Below are 16,014 nucleotides of genomic sequence, written 5' to 3'. Positions count from 1 at the left end.
GATGGACAAAGGGGAGAGAGGATCCAAGGCTACTGAACCACTACCTGTTTTCTCCGGGCTTGTTTGTGGGGAAGAGCGAATCTTTTAATTGATAATATGCCCCAGACATATCTTGGAGCTTTGTACCTCCGGTCTCCACCGCGAGAGAGTCTTAATTCAGTAGATCTGGGGAAGGACCTGAGCGTTTGTGATCCTTCCAAGGCTTCTTGGCGATTCCGTTACTTTGTGAGTTGTTCAAAGCCCATCAATATTTTGTTACTGTACTCACGTTGAGAATAACAGTAGTAAGAAGTGGGAACAGATTTATATGGGAGTGAAGAGAGGCAGCAAGTTACCCAACATATTTGAGCCTTGGTTTCCTCATTGGGAAGTGATGGAGGGGCTTGGACTGTTAGCTTCTCAGTGCAAGTGGTCTTGGCCTGTCTGGAAGTTCTCTGCTGGTAATTTGCGTTGTTTGGCGGGGGTTGTTGTTTTTGTTTTAAACATAGAAAAATATTTTGTTTCTCAAGTAGATATGATTGGGAACCTCTCAAGGCACCCCTGTTTTAAGATCCAGTTCCTAGGGGAGGACTCACAAAAATGAGGATGACAGAGTCCTCATCTTGTATGAGAAGACTGGTTCATTGGTGCCTATTATACAAAGTAGACATAGGCAGATCAAAAGAGGGGCTTAAACAAAGCGATATAACAGTTGAGAGGAAAGTATGCTTCAGTTGGCATAGGTGGATTGGAAGCATTAAAAATGAAATTTAATATTACTTGGTTTTCTTTCCTGTTCTTTTAATGAATTCATACACTAAATTTTGTAGTCTTCCCCAAAACGGAATCTGGGCCAGAGGTCACTTAAATGAGATTTAGGTTTTCCTTGTCTCGTAAGAGATAGTCCTGGCCACTCAAATGACTCGTGTTTTTCTCCATTCTTTTTCCCAGTCATTCATCTTATTTTTCTCTTCTGTTTAAGAGGAGAAAGGCGGCTTGGTATCCGAAGCCTATGGAGAGGATGACTTCTCTCGCCTTGCGGGTGATGAAGATGGTTATGAAGAGGAGGAGGATGAGAACAGCAAACCGTCGGTAGGTAAATCTATTCCCAAATCCACAGCTGCTCAAAGCATCATTTCATTTGTCGGAAACTTTCTGACCTGTACCAACAGTGTTCCATTTCCCCCTCCCCTCCTTTTTTGGTGTGTTTAGTATCCGTTGAGAGAATTGGATTGGATATCTGTAGTTCTCTTTGAAAATCTAATTTTTTTCACCTGAACCATTTTGTATTAACCTTTGTATTGAAACTTGGAGGCAACAATTGTGGACAATTTTATTTAACCCAGATATCAATAGGTGTTTTATGTTGGTTTTCCCTGCTTAGATAATTTATTCCATTTGAAACAGTGCATTCATCCCAACTGATGTATCATTTATATCTGCAGTCAATTCTGTGTTATTTGTAATCTCGGTTGGGGCTCATTCGAATCTTTCAGTTTATTAAAAAGACTGGGAAGGACTGTTATTTGTGATTTGATATTTATTAAATCCTTTCTTGATGTTCTACTTGGCACTTTTTATCAGAGTGTTCTTGATCATCAAATCTTGCTTAAAGTTTAGTATGTGCTGACTAGCAAAGAAAAGAACTTGCATCTTAATTTAACCAGAAGGACTTTAGATACACTGTCCCCTAAAATTTAAAAGTTTGGAGAACTTAACTCTAGAGAAAAACAAGGATTCAGACTGGTTCTTAACACAGACATACAAACTTGTACCTCAGTATAAAATCTGGCTGGTTAGCAACAGCTTTAATTAAAACACCTAATGAATTAGTGATGGACAGGGAAGCCTGGCGTCTGCTGTCCATGGGGTCGCAAAGAGTCGGACATGACTGAGCGACTGAACTGAACTGAATGTTCTGTATTGTTTGTTTGAAAATGTTATGCATTGCTACATAAACGTTAGAGTTACAATGCTTTACAAATTAAACAAAAAATACCTTTTGTATATTCTGTTCTTTTGGAAGATATTTTTATCCCTTGAGGTTTCCCCTCTCCCATTTTTGCTGATAATTCAGAATTGACTAAAATTGTTTAGAAAAGCTTTGTAAGTTGTTCCATTTTCCTGACTGCTCTTAAGTGAGTACATACTGGCTTAACATCCAGTAACTATTTTCTTCAGGAAATTTGCATGTGTGTTTTTGAGGTGTTCTTCTGCATTTACTTTGCATAGAATTTTCACCATATTTAAGCTTTATTCCGCATTTTAGTAAAATCCTTGCATCCAGTCCCAATGTATACATTCTAAATTGTGCCTGTATTTAGCTGAGCTACATCTCTGATTATTTGGCCTGATGGGTTTCATTTGCAACAGATTGTATTTAAAAGCTGTGGCTCTCTTGACACCTTGCAGAACAATTCAATCTCAGAACCATCAGGCTAGTTGAAGTCTCTCAGGTGGTGGTTATATTCACATCTGGTGTGCTCTTTCATATGGGGAGGGGGTCATTTAGAGTGACTGAAAACAGCATTTTCAAATGAAACTTTCCATTGGATGTGAAATTACAGCTCCCGTGCATTGGGGTGTGCTCGTCGTGGAACAGACACGGGAGACAGCTGCCTGACAGGGTAGCTGATTTTTGACCTTCATTGGGTTTCAGTGGAATGGTGGACTAGCTTGTGTGAGGCTGGGGCACACATTGGAAAATGGCATGCCCACATGGTGCTCCATGTCAGGCAGGCCATTTGGATAAGGAACAAGGCTGCCTAGAATGGGTTAGTTCTCCAAAAGTCTGGATGGAGGCGTAGTGCCCTCAGCTGGGTCCCAGGACAGTCCTGCCTTTCCCAGATCACTTGCCCTGGTCATTTGATGCCTGCCTTCCTACTGTTCATGCTGATGTGCAGATATTGCTGGGTTGATGCGCTCGGGTATAGCGTTTAGGTGAAAGGTCATGGCACTCAGGGAGGTGAAAGCTGTCCCGGGAGCTTGGAGTCTGATGTCTTTGTGTACATGAAAGGCAAAGAAGGAAAAAAGGATTCCTGTACTTTGAAATCATGGGTATTTCATTGGCAGCTCCATGCCTGCTTTATCCTGTGGGGCCTGATCTTTTCTCAAGTGTATTGCAACCTTTCTCCGTTTTTGTGTGTGTAGTCTTTAATCTCAGGCATTTTTCATTGATATAGACTATGGCCCTGCTGGAGTAAGGACTTTGAGCGGCTGATGTTCTGTTTTTCCTACCCAGAACATCTCTTTTTCCCCTCCTCTTTCTCTGGAGCCTGGGTCATATGGTAGGGGAGGGATTCTTGGTGGGATGACCCAGGCTGGGTAAATTTGTTCCATACCCTAGTTGTGCATGTGAGAACCTCAGGCCCACTCCTTTAAGCTTAATCCTCTAAATTCTTTGTCTTGTAGGAAGATGACGATTCAGAGACTGAAAAACCTGAGGCTGATGACCCAAAGGTATTTGGTGTTGGTTGTGGTGGGGTGGCTGGATATGAACAAGGCATTTTTAACATTATGGCTCAGTTCATATGTCTGGTTCCAGATTTGTCCCACTAACATACCATGCAACCAGTGTGATTTGAGGGGGTGGGGGTGGGGATCAACCCAGCTTTAAGAGAACTGGAGACCACCCTGGACTGTCGTGAGGCAGCTTAATTTGCAGCCCCCTACAAAGGCGGGCTTTGTGGGGTCTGTGCCCCTGCAGGTGGGTTAGGTGTGGGAATGTTTTTAGAGTCAGGAAGCCACAAGGGCTGCCTCATGCACTGTGGGTTCTCTTTAGTTGTCCAGACGTGAAGAAGGGCCATAGAGGGCCAGACAAAATGAGACCTCTCCCAGCTATTGGGGATGTTGAGCCTAAGCCTTGTTTTTCCAAGCAAGTGCCCTTCCACCCTCCAGTAAACCATACAGAATGGTTTGTTTTGAAACAGCATTGTCATTTCTTATTTTTCATCCCAGTAGCAGCTGAGAGTAATTCACACATCTTTGACCCCATTGTGATAAAGGCTAAGACACAGACACACAGCCCGTTCCCATCCCCCATGTTAGGGAGCCCTTGGAAATCAACACAAAACCCAGCTTTCAGGGTGACCCGACGCAGTTCTCGTGGAGGGTGAGCGTCGGAACCAGACTGAGCTCCACCAGCTCAGATGTCCTCTGGTCCCCAGTGGCCAGCAGAAGCCCGGGGATGGGGGTGGGGCAGAAAGACCGAGTCCCCGTGGCATCTCCCAGGACTAGGGACGGTCCCCAGCATGCGTTTCCTGTGTTCCCTGTGCTTCGTCCTGCTGCAGCTTCCTCTTCTGCCTAAGCTGGCGTCACACTGTCTTCCAGGTCTTAGTCTCCGCCTCAATCCCTTCCCACCCCTCCCTCTTCAGGAATTTTTCTGTCACATTTAAGTTTTATTTCGGTCAGTATTTAACAATACTTTTGCTTTTCAAACCATTAATTTTGCATATTTCTGCCTTAAGTATGTGAAGTTTCTAGTGTTAGGATGTGTCGCTGGAGATGTCGTTTATTCTGTCAGCAAATGAGTTGATGTCATAACTCTCTTTTCCACTAGATGGCCCTTCTTCCTACATTGGCTTTTTAAGATCTGCTTTTAATTTTTTACTATAGCACTTTTCAAAAGTGTTTTTTTTTAATTGGAGGATAATTTTTACAGTGTTGTGTTACTTTATGCTGTACAACAGTGTGAATCAGCTATAAGTATACATATATTCCCTCCCTTTTGAACCTCCCACCCACCCACCAATTTGGTTTCTTTACACAGTCAAAAGCAAGAATCCCAAAGAACTTCTGTTCATTTTGGTTTTATCTTTTGATGTTTTAAATACATTTTTTTAATTTTAAAATAACATACCTATTACATACTAACATAAGTAACATTTTTATGAGAAATTATCACCAAAAAAAAGAACAAAATTTTAGCATTTTACAAGTCTCCTTAATGTCTAATGTCTAGTTGAATAGGCAGCTATTAATAGGTTCTTATAGCTACTTCTGTGTTCGGTCTATTGCCTTATGTTGTTTTGGTTGAAGAATTTGAGGAAACTCTGGCTTGATGCAGGCAGGTCATTGGAAAACAGTATTTTGGTAGCCCTACAAGTCCTTGTGGGTATACTCTGACGCTTCATCAAAACTCAGCAGATGGTAGTTTCCTAAAGATTAGTTGCATCAGGAATGTGAATCCTTATCAATCCTTGGTTAAAATCCTTGGGTCTCTCCCACTATAAATGCCTGTTTTTCTCCTGCTTGATATCACATCATTAAACACTGGTGATTTGGACAGTGTCGGCTCACTGCATTATGTGGGTCCCCTAAATGTTGACACATTTTGTTCTACAGTGTCAAAAAAAGATGCTTATTTGTTAACAACGTTACTGATCTCATCAGACAAGTCAATAAATATCAGACAGCGATCATGCTCACAGTGGGAAGTAGGTATTTTCTCAGATTCTAGTCTTTACTAGAGAATATGAATGTTATCGCCAGTAAATAACCATGAGAGAGTGACAGATTTAGTCTTTAAGAAAATGCCTGCCAACTACGTAAGTCTGAATAACTAGTTTGTCAGTTACTTTTTCAAGCGGAAATGATGTTCCATGAAGAAAGCAGCTTGTTCAGCTTGTAACCCAGTCACACAAAATGTTAAAAAAAAAAAAAACTCAGGTCAAGGATCAAGGTTAATCATTTTTACTGCTTCACCAGGGATATTCCTAAGTAAAATTGACTTTTTTTTTTTAATCGAAAATTAACTATTGCTAACTCTGTGTCGCTGCCTCAGTTTATTCTAAAGGGACAACAAGTTACATTGTTACTTCTGTAAATGTAACAGTGAAAGTGAAGTTGCTCAGTCATGTCCCACTCTTTGCGACCCCATGGACTTTAGCCTACTAAGGCGCCTCCATCCAGGGGATTTTCCAGGCAAGAATACTGGAATGGGTTGCCATTTCCTTCTCCAGGAGATCTTCCTGACCCAAGGGTTGAACCCAGGTCTCTTTCATTGTAGGCAGACACTACCATCTGAGCCACCAGGGAAGTCCTGTAACAGTGAAAAGGGCAAATAAATATCTTACTCAGTGTTATACAAAGGAGTTTTGACCCTGTAGACCCCCAGGGGTCCACAGATCAACTTTGAGAACCACTGTTCTTCAAAACCAAAAATCTTAGGTGGGTAATGTTAGTTAACTGATAGCTGCTTTCATTGCCCTCTGCATGTCCATTGGCTGCTAGCCTCATGGGGGTCTTGAGCCATGTTGAGGGCAGCAGAGCATCCCAAGGATGATAAACCTGCATCATCAAATCTGCCTCGTTTGTTTCATGAGGATTAACAAAATGTAACAGACACTTAGCTTTCAGTAGTTAGTTGTGATGACCAGCGCCCCCTTGGCTCACTTCCCAGGCCAGCCACACGTGTCACTGGGCTTGTTTTGGGATTTTGGAAGCCGCATTTTAAACTGGAGTGTGCTCTCTCTGAGGAGAGCAGAGGTGAGGGGACTTAAAATGACGTCAGGTGGAGAAAGTTAAGGAGCTGGGAGAGGGAAGACCAGGGCATTGCTGGAAGTTCTGTCTGTTTGAAGGTCGGATGAGGGCAGGGTGGTGGCAGCCGCATGCGGAACTCAAGTAATGCAGAGAATTTCAGGGAAGATGTTTGCCTTCACGTAATGAAGTCAAGTGGGCCTTAGGAAGCATCACTGCGAACAAAGCTAGTGGAGGTGATGGAATTCCAGTTGGGCTTCCATTTCAAATCCTAAAAGATGATGCTGTGAAAGTACTGCACTCAATATGCCAGCAAATTTGGAAAACTCAGCGGTGGCCACAGGACTGGAAAAGGTCAGTTTTCATTCCAGTCCCAAAGAATGCTCAAACTACTGCACAGTTGCACTCATCTCACATGTTAGTAATGATCAAAATTCTCCAAGCCAGGCTTCAACAATACATGAACTGTGAACTTCCAGGTGTTCAAGCTGGATTTAGAAACGGCAGAGGAACAGATATCAAATTGCCAGCATCCGTAGGATCATCGAAAAAGCAAGAGTTCCAGAAAAACATCTGCTTTATTGACTGTGCCAAAGCCTTTGACTGTGTGGATCACCATAAACTGTGGAAAATTCTTAAAGAGATGGGAATACCAGACCACCTGACCTGCCTTTTGAGAAACCTGTATGCAGGTCAGGAAGCAGCACTTAAAACTGGACATGGAACAGCAGACTGGTTCCAAATCGGGAAAGGAGTATGTCAAGACTGTATATCGTCACCCTGCTTATTTAACTTATATGCAGAGTACATCATGAGAAATGTGTACAACATTGAATGAAGCACAAGCTGGATTTAAGATTGCCAGGAGAAATATCAGTAATCTCAGATATGCAGATGACTCCATCCTTATGCCAGAAAGCAAAGAACTGAAGAGACTCTTGATGAAGAGGAAAGTGAAAAGGTTGGCTTAAAACTCAACATTCAGAAAACTAAGATCATGGCATCTGGCCCATTACTTCATGGCAAATAGATGGGGAAACAGTGACAGACTTTATTTTGGGGGGCTCCAAAATCACTGCAGATGGTGATTGCAGCCATGAAATTAAAAGACACTTGCTCCTTGGAAGAAGAGTCATGACCAACCTAGACAGCATATTAAAAAGCAGAGACATTACTTTGTCGACTAAGGTTTATCTAGTCAAAGCTATGGTTTTTCCAGTAGTCATGTATGGATGTGAGAGTTGGACCATAAAGAAAGCTGAGCGCCAAAGAATTGATGCTTTTAAACTGTGGTGTTGGAGAAGACTCTTTGAGAGTTTCTTGGACTAGAGAGAGATCCAACCACTTCATCCTAAAGGTAATCAGTCCTGAATATTTATTGGAAGGACTGATGCTGAAGCTGATGCGAAGAACTCACTCATTTGAAGACCCTGATGCTGGGAAAGATTGAAGGCGGGAGGAGAAGGGGACGACAGAGGATGAGATGGTTGGATGGCATCACTGACTCAATGGACATGAATTTGAGTAAACTCCTGGAGTTAGAGATGAACAAGGAAGCCTGGCATGCTGCAGCCCATGGGGTCGCAAAGAGTCAGACACGACTGAGCAACTGAACTGAACAAAGAACCACCCATCTTCTCAGGCCAAAAGTGGGTCAAGCTGCTTCAGGAGGTAGTGAACTCTATTTCTGGGCCTTTTATGAAACTACTAGTCACCAGTGTCCTAAAAGAAATGTGAGGGTTTGAGTTGGAGTAAACCCCCAAGGTGCTTCTTTGGAAAGGACTTGGCATTGTGGATAAGCAAAGTTGTGTATTTTCCAACTTTATTATCTGTTGACTTTGGGAATACAAAAGTAGAATACGGAGACTGGAAACAGCCCTCATTTTTATCCCGCTGATGTTTGGAGTTACCTATGAGTGCTGCTGCTTCTAAGTCGCTTTAGTCGTCTCCGACTCTGCGACCCCATAGATGGCAGCCCACCAGGCTCCCCCGTCCCTGGGATTCTCCAGGCAAGAACACTGGAGTGGGTTGGCATTTCCTTTTCCAATGCATGAAAGTGAAAAGTGAAAGTGAAGTCGCTCAGTCGTGTCCGACTCTTACCAACCCCATGGACTGCAGCCCACCAGGCTCCTCCGTCCATGGGATTTTCCAGGCAAGAGTACTGGAGTGGGGTGCCATTGCCTTCTCTGACCTATGAGTGCAGAGTCCCGTATTTGGGAGTTTGAGGAAGAAATGAGACTCTCCAGGTCCCACTGCCCCCCACCCCCCTACTCCCCCAACAGAGGGAGCATGTGTTCCTGATCCATCAGCCCAGGGTGGCAGGGATCGGGCCCTGGGGTTGGCCCTAAACCAGAGAAGAGGGGCTTGGAGGAGGTGACAGAGTGTCCCACAGGAAGCAGGACGCGGGGCACTTATCAGATCTTGTTCTCACCTCGCCTCAGCAAGCAGCCAGACTCAGGTGTTCTGGTTACTGAACAGAAGGTGGCGCTGCTGTCCTAGACAGAGGCAGACTGGGCGGGGCAGCCCTCTGGCTCCTCACCGCAGGGATGGGCCCCCGAAGCTCAAGTGCTTCCTCCATCTGTTTGCCCTTGGCCCACAAGTTTCCCTTTCTCCACCCTCCTTTGTCCTTGTTTTACCTTGGTTGCCCTGGAACTTTTCCCCTTGTTTATTTTTTCCCCACTCCCACTGTTCCTGTAGATAAAGGTATTTCCACTCAACCCACTGTCCCTGACACGCTGTCTTCCTCTGCAAACAAAACACGGGCACTGATGAGCTGGCACAGGTGAGCTGGAGCAGCCTGTGGGCAACTCACTGGGAGGCCCAGCCTCCCATTGCGGGGTGAGGCGCGCTGGTCCAGGCTTTGACCCGGGGAAGGAATCCTCCAAGCCCAAGGAGCAAACATCTGTCAAAACAAAATAGTGTTTCTGGGTCAAGAAGGTGACATTGGGTGGAGAAAAAAATTGTTCCAGCATTTTTTAAAAGGCGTGAACAACCCCAGTTCAGAGAAAGCATTTCAATAATCCTTTAAACCCCAAAAGTGCAAAAATGGGGAATTCACAACCCAGAGCCAGTCTAGTGGGTTTGGAGTCGGAAGACCTGGGTTGAGCGCTGGCGTGGCTTCCATCCAGTTGTGGGCCAACAGGCAAACTTCAACCACTCTGGGCACGTCTGAAGTCAGGGCTGTGATACCAGGCAGTGGTGGCAGCGATAGGGGAGAATGTGTAGGAATGTCTTCTTTCTCAGCCTGAGATGGAGTTTTGAGCAACGTTCGGCAGTCTGATTCTACGTCCCCATCCTGGAGGTCAGAAGCTACTATAGTTTCTCAGTTCACAGCATCCTTGGTGTCACAGGAATTTTTCACAGAACTCCTAGGCCAAAAGAAATAACAGTTCTGTTCAGTAAGTAATGTTCTCCAAACGGTCAGCATCAGTGTCCTCGTGATTTAATGTGTTACTGTTCGGTGGCTAACTCTTGACTGTAGCCCGCCAGGCTCCTCTGGGATTTCCCAGGCAAGGATACTGGAGTGGGTTGCTGTTTCTGTCTCCAGGCAATCTTGCCAACCCAGGAATTGAACCTGCGTCTCCTGCAATGGCAGTCAGGTTCTTTACCACGGAGCCACCTGGAAAGCCCCACAATTTAGTGTAGCCTCGTTGGAAAAACAACCCATAAATTAGTGTGGTATCAGACAAGATGTCGAGTAATTGCTGTTTCCCTTGAAATTTATAAATTTCATGGCCACTTCCTGGGGTGCCTTGATGGACAGTTTGGCAGTGTGGCACTGCTGCATTGGTGGATACTCATAGAGTTTCAGAGCAGTAGGGCTTGGTGGAGGCCTGGCTCAGCAGGGTGAGTGGGCTTCTGCCTTCAGTGGCTGCATGTACACACCTGAACTCCCTCAAGAAGAACGAGCGTCCTGGTCACCAAGTGTTATTAATTGACCTGGAATTGAGATGAAGGATTTGCCTAGGGCAGAACTGACTCAATAACTTGTACTCTTCCTGTCCTCTCCAGCCGCTTCTCCCCATCCCAGCATTATTAATGATCTTTGAAAATGTCAGAATCAAAGGCCTGGAGACTGAAAGCAGCCCACAGAGCTTGTTTCCCAGGAGTTTGTTGTTGACACCCATTCTAGGAAAAACTTCAGGAGCCTGCCAGCATTCTCTTAGTGACCACGCAAGGAAAGAGGCGCCAGCTTCCGCAGGATCCGTGCAGAGCAAGATGCTTTCCTCCCTGGGCTTTGGGTCTGTTGGCTGTACCTCTGGAATCAGAAAGGGAGACGCCAGACTTTTCATGAACAAGCAGCATAGGGTTCTAGTCATCTTGAAGGATACTACAGAGACAGGCTGTGGGGGTGGCAGAGGAACCAGAGGGTCTTTGCAGCCAGCGGAGATGGGCCATTGTGTGCCTTTGCTTGGTGAGCTTCTGGGGAAGCCTCCCTTGTGGATTGTTTTACTGAGAATTCTTTTTCAGGATGGGAGAGCAAAGGTTATCTTGTTAGAGTTTAAATGTGGGCCTCTTAGAGGTCTTTGACATGGAAAGGGTCATATGGCACTTTTTCTGGTGGTTATCTTGTCAGGGTTTTGTTTTTGTGTGTATCTTGTTGTCAGACTATCATAATAGCAAGACTAAATATTTAATGAAAGAAAAAAATCACCGAATACCATGATCCTGACAGTGTAGCCATTTTCATTCTTCCATCTTTGTTGGTTTGCCTGTGTAATAGGGTAACTATTTTGTATCCGGTTTTGTTCTCGTTTGTATTATAAACATCTTCAGTGTTGCAGTAGTCTGGGTAATTCTATAATGTTGTTTTAGTCTGACTCTTTTGCGACCCCATGGACTAGTCCATCAGGCTCGTCTGTCCATGGGATTTCTCAGGCAAGAATCCTGGAGTGGGTTGCCATTTCCCTCTCCAGGAAATCTTCCTGACCCAGGGATCGAACCTGTGTCTTCTGCATTGGCAGGTGGATTTTTTTTACCTCTGAGCCACCTGGGAAACCTAATTCTATAATAGCATGACATAAATGAAAAATTACACCTGAGAATTACAGGTGGGTTTTATATCTCAATAGAACTGCTATAGGAAAGATTGTTTTTATAGTTTTCTAAATACCTTCAACAAATGGAGAATGATGACGAGGTTGAGATTCACCAACGTTTGTTCTAGTAGTAACAATACATTTTTTCACACCAGTTCTCTTAGTCCTTCTCATATATTCAGCTAAGATAAAATCCAGAAATGGCACATCAGAATAGCAAAATATGAAAGTATTTTTGTAGTTGTTGGCTAAAGTGTTGTATAGGCAATTTCTTTTCAGTGAGAGTCCCTGACAGACAGGAAATGTGCCGTGCTCTTCACACAAGTCACAAGAAATAATTCATTCTTTAAAATGTAAGTTCTCGTTGGAAGTCTGCGGGATTGTTCACCCAGTAAGGGAGGCTGGCTCAGTAGGATTCAGGATTTAGTAGCATTTCTTCTGTAAGCGCCCAGGAAGTCTCTAGGCTAAGGACGGGGTGGCAGCACCCAGTGTGTAGGTGATTAAGTCCTCAGGACCTGCCCTTCCGTTCATGTAAACTCAGACATTACTCACTGGGGCACCATGAATTCTTGAGCTGTTTCCCCTGATCACTATAGTTAAAAGATAATAGATCTGGCCATCTTCTCCTTAAGTGGAGGGTGTAATACCTGCCTGCCTGTGACCTGCTGTGGAGTCATTGCTGGAGAGGAATTTCACCTCCTGGCTCTTCAATGTTGGGTGGCCCAGATAGTAAAGAATCTTGCCTGCAATGCAGGAGGAGACCCAGGTTCAATCCCTGGGTCAGGAAGATCCCCTGGAGAAGGGAATGGCTACCCATTCCAGTATTCTTGCCTGGAGAATTCCATGGACAGAGCAGCCTGGCTATCTCTAGTTCATGGGGTCACAAATAGTCGGACTTAACTGAGCAACTAACACTTTCACTTTTTCCAATGGTTGAACCAAGGGTTTCATAGAAATTGTGGCTATTCACAGCCTCCTAGTCTCAAGGGAGGAGGCAATAAGTTGGGAAATGGTATTTCTAGGCTTTGCAGTCAGGCTGGGGTTTGAATTCCAACGTTGACATTTACAGGCAAGAAACTACTTCATTGTATTTTGCCTCGGTTTGCTCCTCTGTGAAATGGAAATAATAGTTTGCCTTATGGTGGTGTTATGAGACTTGATGGATGTATGTTAATGTTTGGTGAGTTCTGTCTAGGGTATGAGGAGGAGGATATATGCTTGGTCCCTCCATCTTGGTTTTCATTTCCTGCCTGCCCCGGTGTTGTGGCTTCCAGACCCATGATCCTTTTAAGTACTGATTAGAAAGAAAAAAAAAAGTATGACTCACCTAAGCGCAGAGAAGGAAATGGCCCTTGACCATTCCCGGTTTGTGAGCCATCCAGTCTTGTCTTCTGGCTGTTGTGTTTGGCCTTTGAACTGTTGAAAATACCCAGGCCTGTTTACCACCAGCATTGTCTTGCTCTCACCACAGTGAGTGGCCATTTGGCCTTCTTTTGGGCTGCTCTTGAACAAGGCAGAGGTGGTCTTCACAGAGTAAGTGACAGAATTTGCACACCAGGGAGAACCCACCCACCCCAGGCTAGGGTCTGCAAGTCCATCTGGGTGATATCTGATCTGAGCAGCAGACAGAAGGACAGAGGCAGGGCGAGCTGTGCAAATAGTTCTCTTGTCCAGATTGAAAGAAATTCAAGGTAGGTCCTTTGTCTCGCCGCCTTCAGAAGGCAGCTTGGCTACAGGTGTAGCCAAAACACCGCTGGGAGAAACGTTGTGGTTGCTGGGAGTTGTGATCTCCTGCAAAGGGAAGAAGGACCACTACTGTCCCTCTCACCCCCCATCCTGGCAGCCCCGCAGCTGCCAGCAGGACCTTCTTGACTGCACTTGCCCCACTCAGCTGAAGTGGAGACTCCCAGGCGCCCCACCCTGCCCCTGCGCGGTTCTGCATCCAAGAAGGAGCCGCTGCATGCCCGGTCCACCCGCCCATTAGCCGAGCAGGCCCCAGCAGACTTCCTTCCCTTCGGGGCCACATGCCACGGATTTCTAACCAAGGTGTGGCTGGGTGCCTCCTTCCCCGGTGAGGACTTAGCTTTTCGAAATTTGTGTTGTAGAAGGGAAGCTGCCTGTCTTTAGGGATCCGGCACTTCTCACCTCTGTTTCTTGCTTCAGTCCATGTCCCTTGAGATGCTACTGTAGGATTCCTTGGTTTGATAGGATTTTACTCATTTGTATTAAAATTGGGCTTCCTAGGTGATAAAGAATCCCCCCTCTGCATCTTCAAGTGTCTTGAATCAGATCTGTGGTTTTGTTTGAAATAGTCAGCATAGTCTCCCCTTGGGAGGTGGCTCCAGCCAGAGCTTGCCTTCACATGGAGCCTGGGTGGGTCCACGTGACAGAGGCTCAACACCATGCGGAGCCATGGGCATTACCAAAGCCAGGATTTCAGAGAGACTGTTCCTCCCCCCTCCCTGCCTTTGCTTCCATCTCCAAGGCCAGCCCTGGAGCTGGCTTAGTTTGTCTTGGCAGACGCCTGTTTAACCCTTTCCTGTAAAAACCTCTCTGCTTGTGGAGCTGAGCCTTCCCAGCAGTGAGCTGGGGGTGAAGGCAAGTCCATTGAATCCGAAATGGCCCCACTAGCTTCCGCCCATTTTTCTGATAAGTTGAGTGTTTCCATCCGCAGGCAGGCAGCCTGCCGTGGCAGTGGCCCAGTCCTAACCATCAGGATACAACTGAAGGAAATGGGCTTTCTCCTGGGCTCTCCTGGGTGTGTAGGTAAAGCAACCCCTGCCGGGGGTCTGCGCCTCAGGGGGCTGCCCCCACTCGGCGCTGGGTTCAGTGATGGCCGCTAAGTCTTGGGGTTCCTGCCTCTCGGTCCATGCCCCCAACACTGTCAGACCACGATGATTTTATTCTGGAGCTTGGAGCCATTTGGAATGGCTGCTTTCTGGGCATCCTGAAGTGACTCAGGTGTCACAGAAAACCTCGTTTGTCCATCAGTTTGAAGCCTTCAGGCAGCCTTCTCGGGGCTTCCTTGGCTCTTGAAACAGCAGGATTGTCTGCCCACAAGTTCACGAGGGTGTCATGAGAACTAAATGAGATCTTTCACTGAAGTGTTTAGCATGATACCTAACATTATTCTCCAAGACTGAGTTCTGTTCGATTCACATGCCCAGTGTTTGGCCCATTGCCTGGTACGTAATAAATGCTTGATAAGTTATTTGTGGAATAAATAGATGAATTAATTTTACAGTAATTCTTTTTTTTTTTTTTTTTTTTTGCCTTCAGATCAGAAGCAACAAGGTAGACTTAAGGTGTTTTAAATTCAGTATTGGTGCTTGCCCCCGCCACACACACACCTCCCAGCCTATCCTGTCACCAGCGTCTATTGCAGTTCTGCTCCTTTAGCTCCTCTGCTACCTTTCTTTCTGATGTCGAGTCCACACATTGAAACTCCCTGTGGACTTGAACAGGTTTGGAGTCTGGCGGTTCAAGCGCTGCAGGTGATGTTTGCTTTGAAACCCTAAACTGGGCTGAAGAAAAACTGACCACTGGCTGGTTAGGTGTGGGTGGCGGCAGGAAGGAGGGGAGGGTGTGTGGCGGGGGGTGTGTGTGTGTGATCAGTGTTTGAGCACCTGTTGTGGGCAGGGCACTGACTGTTGCAGGTGCTGGGAACACAGTGGTAAGTAAGACAGAACACAGAACTGGGCAGGTGTCCTCTCGTTGGCCAGATGGGGGTGGGGTGGAGGCCTGCTTCCTTGAGTGGAGGTCTGAAGTCTAAAGGGGGCTTCCTAGGCCGGAGTGGGGGACGGGATGATCCAGGGAGCTGCCTTGCCGGGAGCCTGGTGCAGGGGAGGAGGCCAACATGGCCAGCAGAGCGTGCCCGGGGCCTCAGGCCACAGTGAGGGTTCTTTTTAAGTGGGATCTCTGCTCATGGAGTGCGACGTCACCAGGGCTTTGTAACTGCTCAGGAGCCCCAGGTCTGAGAGGACAGAGGATTTGGGAGGCTTTGTTTCTCTGATCTGCCTCCCCAGCTGCCCCCTACTTTTAAGATGCAGCATTTCATCATCGGCCAGAAAACCTAGTCTGGAACATTTCTTTCCCCTGGAGTGGGGCGCGGCTGTCCTTTGCCCTCTGCTCAGAGGGTTTTCTCTGTGCATAGTGCTCCCGAACGTGGGGAGAAGAGGCAGAGTTTAGATTTGGCGGAATCCAGCTGCCAGCTTGCCTTGTCTCAGGCTGGACCCCAGAGCTTCGAGTGCACTTTGTGGGGCTGGCTCTCAGAAGGGTTCATGAAGTGTTGGCTGTAAATAAACCTCCATCCTTGTCACCAGGAGCTGCCGCTCCTCTGCTGAGTAAACCCTGCAGCTCCCGTGGCCGCTTGTCGCGCGTCATGGAGACATATTGTTTTCACTTCCTTCCTCTGCTCTGGTCACGGTTTTGCCGGTGGCTGGAGTTTTACATTCTCTGCAGGGGGAACCACATCTCAGATTCCGTAATTCCTAAAAATGCGGCCCCTGCCACAAGGCTG

General features: G+C 46.1%; 1 protein-coding gene and 1 long non-coding RNA gene across 8 annotated transcripts in view; one reads left to right on the top strand and one right to left on the bottom strand.

Moving 5' to 3' along the window:
• SAP30BP (SAP30 binding protein) overlaps positions 1–16,014 on the top strand; it is a 32,793-nt gene that overhangs the window by 387 nt on the left and 16,392 nt on the right. For 3 of the 5 annotated variants that reach the window (XM_027974084.3, XM_027974081.3, XM_027974083.3), the window contains exons 2-3: positions 962–1,071; positions 3,391–3,438. In XM_027974084.3, the coding sequence (XP_027829885.1) occupies positions 962–1,071; positions 3,391–3,438 (158 nt within the window). The remainder of the gene's footprint in view (positions 1–961; positions 1,072–3,390; positions 3,439–16,014) is intronic. The other 2 variants (XM_027974085.3, XM_060395861.1) reach the window with 1 other exon arrangement.
• Positions 5,307–13,788, bottom strand: LOC121820660 (uncharacterized). Of its 3 annotated transcripts, XR_009595644.1 has the most exons (3): positions 12,823–13,788; positions 9,553–10,714; positions 5,307–9,358 (listed from the first exon to the last, which is right to left on the bottom strand). It is a non-coding gene; the product is annotated as an uncharacterized LOC121820660 (long non-coding RNA). The 3 variants fall into 3 exon arrangements; XR_006061314.2 differs by having other exon boundaries at positions 5,307–10,714; XR_009595643.1 differs by having other exon boundaries at positions 5,307–9,824.

This window comes from Ovis aries, chromosome 11 (genome assembly GCF_016772045.2).
Source record: "Ovis aries strain OAR_USU_Benz2616 breed Rambouillet chromosome 11, ARS-UI_Ramb_v3.0, whole genome shotgun sequence".
Taxonomy (NCBI): Eukaryota; Metazoa; Chordata; class Mammalia; order Artiodactyla; family Bovidae; genus Ovis; species Ovis aries.
Note: the sequence above shows the minus strand (reverse complement) of the source record. Positions and strands in the feature narration are given on the sequence as shown.